This window comes from Aotus nancymaae, unplaced genomic scaffold, assembly GCF_030222135.1.
Source record: "Aotus nancymaae isolate 86718 unplaced genomic scaffold, 86718_ANA_hifiasm-v0.15.2.pri h1tg000108l, whole genome shotgun sequence".
Classification (NCBI taxonomy): Eukaryota; Metazoa; Chordata; class Mammalia; order Primates; family Aotidae; genus Aotus; species Aotus nancymaae.
Window position 1 is genome coordinate 12,063,060 of NW_026988523.1, and position 9,953 is coordinate 12,073,012.

The 9,953-nt window shown below is 55.1% G+C and overlaps 1 protein-coding gene across 1 annotated transcript in view; it reads left to right on the forward strand.

Moving 5' to 3' along the window:
• LOC110567749 (protein FAM163A) overlaps positions 1 to 9,713 on the forward strand; it is a 73,593-nt gene extending 63,880 nt beyond the window's left edge. The window contains exons 2-4 of the mRNA XM_012444356.3: positions 344 to 435; positions 5,906 to 6,020; positions 6,588 to 9,713. Of these exons, the coding sequence (XP_012299779.3) occupies positions 5,928 to 6,020; positions 6,588 to 7,001 (507 nt within the window). The 5' untranslated portion in view covers positions 344 to 435; positions 5,906 to 5,927 and the 3' untranslated portion in view covers positions 7,002 to 9,713. The remainder of the gene's footprint in view (positions 1 to 343; positions 436 to 5,905; positions 6,021 to 6,587) is intronic.
• The last annotated feature ends 240 nt before the right edge of the window (positions 9,714 to 9,953 follow it).

Sequence of the window (9,953 nt, forward strand, 5' to 3'; positions counted from 1 at the left end):
CCGGATCCTCCAGTGGAGCAGGAGAAAGCCAGCCCAGCGCCCTGCCCCACTCAGCTCGCCTCCCAGACACGTGCCCAGCATCGCGCTGCTGCCCTGGGCACAGGGTTTCAGCAGCAGCACAGAGGGAAGGGGACAAAGCTGGGATCGGCGTGACCTCACAGGTCGGTCCTCAGGTTCTTAGGAACCCAAGGAGCTTGGGAGGTTTACCTCAAGGAGCAAAGCCCTGGGGAGACTTCCACCCTAGAGCTGTGGGGCTGCAGCTGCCCCTGGCCTGCTTGTCTGTCTGTCTGTCCTCAGCCTCCCTGTCCAGCTCTCACAGGTCTTCCCCGCTCTTCTCTGGCAGGGACTGATGCCCTTGGCCATGAGGCACCCCCAGCCGCTGTCTGCTCAGGCACAGCCCAAGTGACTGAGCCGCCACTGCTGCAGCTGTTTCACGTAAGTGTAAGTCACGGGCCACTCCCTTTTCCCCCGGGAGAGGGAGTCTGGGCCACCGGTGGGGAAGGAGCTTCAGAAAGTCCTGGTCACAGAGGGAAGGCCCTCAGGATTCTTTAGAGGACAGCAGGCTTGTCCCCTTTGGCTACCTGCATTCCCTGACTTGGCCACCACTGAATCATTCTGCCCCAGACCTGCTGAGACCTGGGTGGGAACACAGGGGCCTCTTTCCCCTGTCCTCAGGACACCTCCAGAGGCGGCTGATGTGACGGAAATGCCACAGCACTGGCCCGTGGGTCCTGACTCAGACACTTGCTGTCCTGTGACTTCAGGCATATGACTTGACAGGCTGGCTGCCCCTCCAGAACTGCTGGGGCTTCTGTAAGATTCAATGTGTAGTCGTTGTCTTTTGCTGCATCACAAACTACCACAAACTCAACAACTTAGAACAACACACAATGATTCTGCGTTTCTGTGGGTCAGGAGTCCAGACGTGGCTGGTTGGCCCACTGCCTCAGGGTCTCAGCTGGGTTGTAAATTCATCTCCAAGGTCAAGTGCAGAAGGATCCACTTCCCCTCTCATCTATGTGATTGTTCAGTTCCTTTTGGGAGGCTGGATTGAGGGCCTCAGTCCCTAGCCAGGAATTGGCCAGAGGCTACCTGGGCCTCCGCAGCGGGGCAACTTTCAATATCAAAACCATCAGAGAGAACGGCTGGCAAGAGAAAAGTCCGAATCTTATATAACCTATTCACAGAAGTGACATCCCATTACCCATGCTGTTTTCTATTGGTTAGAAGCAAGTCACAGGTCACACCCACTCCCAGGGGAGGGGAGTACATAAGGGCGTGACTGCCTGGAGGGATCATTTGGGGCCATCTCAGAGCCTGCTGCCGTAAGGGCTCCTTAAGTGTAAATGGAGCAGTTTGCAAACTGTAGGCTGCTGTTCGGTGTAAGAAGTTACTGTCAGCATTTGCATCTTGTTGCAAAGAGGTGACGAACCCTCCAGAAATAACAGTCACTGAATGTAGGAATTTAAATGCCAAACTGTACCTTTAGTACAGAAAGTAGCCGGGCATGCTAGCTCCTGTCTGTGTTTCCCAGCTACTTGGGAGGCTGAGGTGGGAGAATCGCTTGAGCCCCGGAGGTTGAGGCTGCAGTGAGCCGAGATCACAGCACTGCACTCCAGCTTGGGTGACACAGCAAGACCCTGTCTCAAAAAATCTTTTATTTGCCGTTAGTACACAGGTTGAGAGCTGATTAGTTCATCTCACACCCTTCACGTGTCCCTTCCTGGCTTATGATTTTAAGGCCATATCTAAACAGCCACAGCATGTCTAGGCCTTCCTTTTCCCCACAAACAACCATGTTTGTGGGGTCTTTTCTAGCTTACAAAGAGCTCTCATACCCATTCCCTCATTCCTCCCAGTCACACTTGAGAACTCAGAGGAAGAGATGGTCCTTGGTTGTGATTCGTCACGATCCTACTGGTGAGGGAGGCGTGACAGGAATGTGAGAGCCAAGTGTTCTGTTCATCTTTGCTTTACAAGTGAGAAAGGAGGTCATTTTCCAATATGGGGTAGCTGCTCAGTGGCATAACTGATCCTCGAACCTGGGCCTTAAGAACCCCGGCTCTGCCCACACTGCTATGCCCCCAACGTCCTGGCCATTGCTGTGTGCAGCCTGTCTGGTTCTGAAAGAGGGGGTCCCAGCACAGGGCAGGGAGGGGGAGGGCACGGCTCTTATACGGCTTCTCCATAATTCCCTGTCTCCTAAAACAGGCTGGGCACACCCTGGAACACTAGTCCAAGCCTTTCTGTAGAGGGGAGCACTGCCGCCTCCCCAGTTTCAGGTCACTCCTGCACATCTCTGTCCAGAAGCAGCCCTCAGCGGTGAATATGCAGGGAAGCGGTGGGGGTATGAAGTGGTGCTGTAGTGAAAGCGTCTAAGCCCTCCCCAGGCTGAGATTCATCTGCCCCCTACCTTCCACATGCCCCCAAAAAAAGCCTGAAGCATGGCCCACCACGTACCTGGGCAAAGTGAAAGTGATCTGAACAGTGTCGCTCAGGTCTGTAGATGAGATTGAGCCGAGAGGTGCAGCTTGCTGCCCCCTGGTGGTCTATTCGAGTCATAACTGCCAGGGCTGTGACAAGCTAACAGTGAGCTTTTAAGTACCCACCCGCCATGCGCCAGGCATGATGTATAATGCTGCAGGGGATAGGAGACCAGGTAGGACACAACCCCTGATCTCAGAGGACTTACAGTGGAGGAGTCAAGATGTTCTCACATGAAAAGTTAACTCTTATCCCACTAAGCAGGATTTGAAGAGCAAACCGTGAAGGACATTGCAGTAGGAGTCCAGAAATGAGAGCACGTCAGAGCTGGGGCAGTCAGGGAAGGCTTCTCAGAACCTTGAAGGATGAGCAGGATTTAAACAGATGGAAGAAGAAAGACCACACACTCCCCTGTTGAAAGCCCCTGGGAGACCCCCACGGTCTCCAAGCAAGTTAATCCGGACTCCTTGCCTGGCTTGTAGCCTCTCCATGCCCTGGCTTGTCCCAGCCTGGCCAGATCCCTCGCAGTTCCTGGGACTGCTCATTCTGCCCTCCCCACCTTTTCTACCAGATAGACTCTCACTGAGCTTTTAGGATTCAGATCAATACAACATGCAGTGGAGTACCGCCCCCAGTCATTAGCTGCCCAACTCTGTGTTCCGCAGCTCTGGTCTGTGCCTCTGTGGCTGCAAGTCTCACACCATATCCTAAGGTATGCCTGTGTCTTTTCATCAGTGGGCAATAAGCTGCTTAAGATCTGTGGGACTGTGGCTCACACTTGTAATCCCAGCACTTTGGGAGGCTGAGGCAGGTGGATCACCCACCTCAGCGGGTGGTCAGGAGTTCAATACCAGCCTGGGCAACATGTGAAACCCCATCTTTACTAAAAATACAAAAATTAACCCGGTGTGGTGGTGCATGTCTGTAGTCCCAGTTACTCGGGAGGCTGAGGCACGAGAATCACTTGAACCCAGAAGGTGGAGGTTGCAGTGAGCTGAGACTGCGCCACTGCACTCCAGACTGGGGGACAGAGTGAGACTCCATCTCCAAAAAGAAAGAACAGTGGGCTGCATGATGGGCAGTGGATCATGTAGGCGGAAGAAAGGGAGGTGAGGAGGGAAAGAGAAATAGGGTGAGCGTGCAGGAAAGTGGGGGATGGCAATGCCTTTGAAGCTGTCTCTAAAAGTTTATGGGCAGATGAATGTATCCTGCAGGCAATGTGGTGCATGAGAGTCACAGAGGGGCCCGGGGTATGAAGAAAGGCTTAACAGCTGGTGGCAGGAAGGGGACTCAGAGACAAAACTGGGAAGGTTAGTTAGGAAAGCATTGCACCAGTGCAGCTTGAGAGGTGACGAGTCTTCACTGGTGTGTGGAACAGAAGGCTGGTGTAGCCAAAGAAGAATTTGAGGAGTTTAAATTCTGGGCAGCTGGGGGAACGTCCCGTGGCCCTGTCAAACTCTAATGTACAACTTACTCAACTGAGACCTGGTTAAAATGCAAATTCTGACTCATTAGGCCTGTGGGGGGCTGAGATGCTGTCTTTCTAATGGTGCTTCCAGGTGAGTCCACAGAGCAGGAGTGGATTAGGAGCCGCGCTGCCGGTTGGGTGCAGCTCTCTAGGAGCGGTGGTGGGGAGGTGGTATCTGTGGGTAAAGAGATGGAGGTACCCCTTTTACCCAGCGAACACGTCAGGGTGCACAGCTTTGTGAGCAGAGTGCAGCTGGGTTCCAGCCCCACTTGCCCTTTGAGTAATAAACAACTTCAAAATCCTTCGGGGCAGCTCTGGTGGAACCAACAGAGGCAGAGAGTTCGGAGGCGGAGTCCATTTGGAGAGCAGAGTGGTGACTTCAACCTGTCATAATTGAGTGTGAGATGGCCACTGGGACATCCACTGAAATGTCTGTCTACTAGCAGTTGGAGACCCGGCTGGAGACCCGGACTGGGGATCTGCGGGCTCACTGATGACATGCCACACAGTGAAGAAAGCAGAATGAGGGATGGCTGGGACTCATCTAACCCTTCTGGCCTTTTTCAGTGGTGACACTCTCATTCCAACATCTCTATCCTTTCTGTTGTCTTGCGGGTCACCATTCCCTTTACTGAACGTAAGTGATCGTAGTCATTCTTCCCTCTTCAAGATGCCAAGTCCCCAGTCCCCACTCTTCTGTCCCATTGGTCCCAATGCACCTGCGAGGCTCAGAAATCCCCATTCACTGACCTGAAAGGAGAATCTGCCTGAAGCCAGGACAGCCTCACACCCAGAGCTTGCCTCTGACCTGTTCATTCAGCCTCAGAAGCCAGGACCAGTCTGCCCGTCTGGCCACAGCCTTCCAGGGTTCAGGATGCCATACATTGCTCCCTCTGGGCTCACCTTGCCCTTGCTTTCCAGGAGGGTTTGAAGGAGAAGACAGATACCTCTAAAAGAAGTGCAGGTCTGGGGCCGGGTGCGGTGGCTCATGCCTATAATCCCAGCACTTGGGGAGGCTGAGGCGGGCGGATCAAGAGGTCAGGCTTTTGAGACCAGCCTGGCCAAATAGTGAAATCCTGTCTCTACTAAAAATACAAAAAATTAGCCAAGTGTGGTGATGTGGCGCTTGTAATCCCAGCTACTCGGGAGGCTGAGGCAGGAGAATTGTGTGAACCTGGGAGGTGAAGGTTGCAGTGAGCCGAGATCACACCACTGCACTCTACCCTGGGTGACAGAGCGAAACGCTGTCTCAAAAAAAACAAAAAAAGTGCAGATTTGAGCCAGAGAAGAGCCACCTGGTGCTTTTGAGATTTGTCCCTGTCCCCACCAGCCGGGGCCAAGGGCTTAGGGACCAGTTGGGTGTGTGCCAGGAGGGCAGGGATCAAGAGCACAGCCTTTGGGATGAACGGGCTGGATGGATTCGCAGCCAAAGTATTCTCAGCCCCGTTCAGCATGCCTGCAGCAGGGATAACTAGTAACTGCCCCAGGGTTATGGCAAGGATGCGGTAAGACGCGCGGGGGGCACGTAACGAGATGCCGCACACGGAGGAGCCCCGCCATCAGCAGCAGCTGTTACTCTGCGTCCAGCGCCATGCAGAAAGGGGGGGTGCTAAGAAGGGTGTGAGGGGAGAGGAAAGGCGAGAAGAGCACCAAAGGGGAAAGACAGACCTTTTGGAAACTGGACAGAAGCAAGGGGCAGTATTAGCACTCAGCTTTCTCTCTTCCCTCCCGCAGCTGTTATCTGCCCCCGAACCAAACACCCCACTTAGGCTGGCCCAGTCCGGAGCCACAGCCCATCCTGAGCCTTCAGGAAGCCCCTGGGGCCCAGCCCGTCCTGCTCCTGCTGCTCTCAGAGCCCCTGCCCAGCCAAAGGGCAGTTCCAGGAAGACTCCCTCTGGCCCAGCCCAGGGCTGCAGCCACAGCTGGTCCTCAGCCCGCCACACATCTTTGCAGAGTTTGATGGGGCGCCGGGCGGATGACAGCGGGAACGGTTGTGATCACTGGCGGAATCCTAGCTACGGTGATCCTCCTCTGCATCATTGCCGTCCTGTGCTACTGCAGGCTCCAGGTGAGTCCTCGGGAGCTGCAAGGCCACCAGCAAACCTCTTTTTCTTTATGGGGGCAGAAACTGGAGGCCAACTTCAGGGCCCACAGAGCCCAAAGCCACGGAATGTGGCAGGCTAAGTCACGGAGGCTGGGAGTGGGCTGGTCAGAAGGGAGCTATGCATCCCCCCAGCCTGCACCCTCAGGGCACACAGTGTGCTGGGAAGATTCGGGGTCACTGGGTTGTGTCTCCTGCACCTCTGAGATTTCAGGGGGGTGGGAAGAGCACCATGCTGGGGAGGCTCTGAAAGCTGTGGCCAGCAGCCCCAGCCCTGCCTCCACAATGATGCGTGTGTCCCTGCCCCGCTCACCCGCAGCCTGGAGTCACGGCACGTAGTAGTGGGAGGGGAAAGGGAAAGATCACTGGCCTTGCGGAGCTGGGAATAGAAGCTTGTGGAGCAGGCCCTGGGGTTCAGCGCCTGGCCTAGGTTCTCCATGGAGCAGGGGGCAGGGGCACCTGTGCACACTCAGAAACATGTTGGGGCCGGGGAAGCATTCACCCTCTCAGGCATCGCTCTGCCCTTCCCCGCAGTATTACTGCTGCAAGAAGAACGGAACCGAGGATGCAGACGAGGAGGAGGAGGAGCAGGAGCACGACCTTCCTACGCACCCCAGAGGCCCCAGCTGCAATGCCTGCAGCTCCCAAGCCCTGGACGGCAGAGGCAGCCTGGCGCCTCTCACCGGAGAGCCCTGCAGCCAGCCCTGTGGGGTGGCAGCGAGCCACTGCACCACCTGCTCCCCATACAGCTCCGCCTTTTACATATGGACGGCTGACATGGTGCCCAATGGGGGTGGAGGCGAGAGGCTCTCCTTTGCTCCCACATACTACAAAGAGGGGGTACCCCCATCTCTCAAACTGGCAGCACCCCAGAGTTACCCGGTGACCTGGCCAGGCTCTGGGCGTGAGGCCTTCACCAATCCAAGGGCTATTAGTACAGATGTGTAAACCCTTCCACCTTAACCCGCACACACACCCACACTGCTGCCCTGGCAGGAGCCATGGACACAGTAGCTGACCCTTCAACAGCCCCACACGGGCTCTCTCTGTTTCTTTGGCTTTTCTTACTCCACAGTGGAGGGTTTACTAGGATTTAAGCTTTTGAGTGCATTGAGAACCAGGACAGGGTCTGGCTCCAACTCCGTGGCCCAGAGGTGGGGGGCTGCTAGGTTGAGTCTGCAGCTTCGCCAGGTTCTCGGTTGGGACACTCCTCCGTCAGCCCCAGCAGCACCACAACCCTTGCAGTGTGCCCAGCTCCTGGCTTTGCTGGACTACACAAAGGAGCACCGCGGAAAGCTTAGCAAAGCCTCTGGAGGCCTCCAGGGTCCTTGGGAGATGAAGCATCCGTGCCTACGAGAAGGGGACAGACGGCAGGGGGAGAAGGGAGAGCTGCGATTCCAGCATTGGAGAAGCGAGGGGAGGGGCGCGAACGGGGCTGTGTGTCCAAGAGCTAGTTCACAACCCACTTTTGTACGCTGGTTACCATAGCTACTGCTGTCACTGTAGCTGCTCCCGTAGGGACGTTGTTTCCTGAACGTATCACATCTAACCTGCCCCCTTCCTCGTGGAACACGTCGAGTTTACTTTAAAGCCTAAGGTGACTTATGGGGACGGCACCAGAAAGTGACTCTCTAACCTTGTGTTCCCCGAAATCTTCTCTGCCTTAGGAACCAGCGCCCCCTGCTGGAGAAGCTTTTTCATTTTGTTACCAGATTTCCAGTAGCTTAGCAAAGAGCCCAGCTGACTGTCTCTCGGCCCAGCCCACCACCCCGAGCAGCTCGCGTGGATGCAGTCCTGTGAGGGTGTGTGCACTCCCGTTCCCAGGTGTACACACACACACCAGTCACCACGGGTAGGCAACAGGGGCTTTGTACCTTCAGGAGTTGCAGAGTGGAAAGGTCTCCCATGTACCATCGAGAAAGAAAAGTCTGATCCCCAAATAGCTTGAATGAAAGGCGGTTAACGTGGCCAATCCCCATGGCAGCCAGTGGGCTGGTGAACAGGAAGAGCTCAGACTCTCCGTGCGGTGAAGCTGCAGCGGCTGAAACCACGTCAGCGCCCCCATAGCCCAGCATTCTACTCGGGCATCCACCCGTGACGCCGTTTAGCAGGACCTTCATCCCAGAGCAACAGCACTGTCCTGAGGATGGGAGGGACGTGACATAGCCTTGGGATTCCACGCTCGCCGCCCCCACGTGGCCGCCCTACTCCCCAGTCTCTGGCGATGAGCTGTTCGTTGTGGCTCACACCAGCCTCATTTCCAACTCTGACTTCCCACTTAGAACGTGGCAGTGGCCTTATGCTTGGTGAGTGAGCATGCCTGATGAGTTTTCCAGTGGCCCTGAAGAAGCTCGCCCCCTTCCCACTCCTGAGTCACAGAATTCGCAGAAGGTGGGGCAGGGAAAGGGCTGGCCCCGCTACTGAAATCTTGATTCTGCATTTGACAAAGGCAAGGTGCCTTTCCCACCCTCTGAGGGAGCAGGGAGGGAAGAGGGGAACGCACGTCCTTTGCACCACGATTAAGGCACCTTTCACCTTACATCTCAATCAGGAGTCAAAGCGCCCTGAGTTGAGGAGCAGACTGGGCTCTGGTCACACTTTGGTCACTCATTAGCTCTAGGACCCGTTACTAATCTCTGAGACTCCATTTTCTCTGGGGAAAGGTGGTTTGCCCAGATAAACTAAGGACCATTCAGTGCTCTAGGAAGTGAGAATTTCCTACAAAGATCTGCCAGCCCGGGCCACTCCCTCTTGCCCTAATCCTGGCAGGGTCTGGAGGTATTGACCTGGCTTTCCGACCCTGTGTGCAGGGATGCTTGCTGATGGATGAAAGACCACAATAAAACAAGATTAGCAGCAAACCAATTTTAATTGTCAGTAAAAAGCAAACGTGTTTGTCAGACCCTCCTATGGAGTCACCTTTAATGGTAACTCTTCTCTTGTACCAGGAAGCAGCTGTAGGTGGGGTAATGGCATCTGTCTCCTGGCACAGAGGAACAGCTTAGGGGAGCAGCTTCAACACACCCGTCCCACCGCCAGTCCTCACTGGGCCAAGTGCAAGCCCCTGACAAGCTGCTGGGCCTGGCAGAGTTCCCCACTTCCTAGTGCCTTGCTCCCCTGGAATTCCACAGCCAATCAGCCACAGCAGCCACGTCCTCCTCGCCAGAAATGACATCATTCATACATCCTGCCTTTGTAAAAATCAAGACCCGATTCATCATCACCCACTTCTTGCCCCTGATCAATGGGGTCCCTGAGTGCAAGCATCCTGTGCAATCCCCTCCCTCCCATCGCTTTCCTAGCGAAGTCCTGCCAGCCCCAAAATCAGAATCTGGGTTTGGGACTTTGAAGAGATGGTGGGCCCCAGCTCTTCCCCACATAGCCCACGCTGCTCAGGGCACTGGCTCCAACCAGGCTCAAGATTGCCTGCCTGCCCGCTGCAGCTGCAGGGGCCCATGCTGTGGAAAAGGAAGCTTCCCTCGCTCAACTTCACTGTCCTTTTCTGCTGTCTAGTCTGTGCTAAGGGACACTCTTTGTACTCTTTTCAAACGGTGCCCTAAATTGGAAGAGAAGGAGGGGCCAGGAACGCAGCTGTCTCCTGTCTTTCTCCGCCTCCACTTCACCACTCCTGCTACAGACTTCTTGTCTTGCATCTCTGATAACTTGGAGTCACAATCAAGTGAATGTTGAATAAATGAAAAATTTGAAATAGAAATCCCACAGGGTCCTTCATTCTTCACCAGGGGAAGAGAAGGGGGCTGTCGGTGTGGATTTAAGGGTGAAGCCTCCTGTTCAACACCCACAGCATCTGTGTCCAGCGCTCTCCCTGCTCACACGGTAGCAAACTCCACCTTCTTGTCTGGCATCGCCCCCATTGCCTCTGTCAGGGTTCAATCAGGG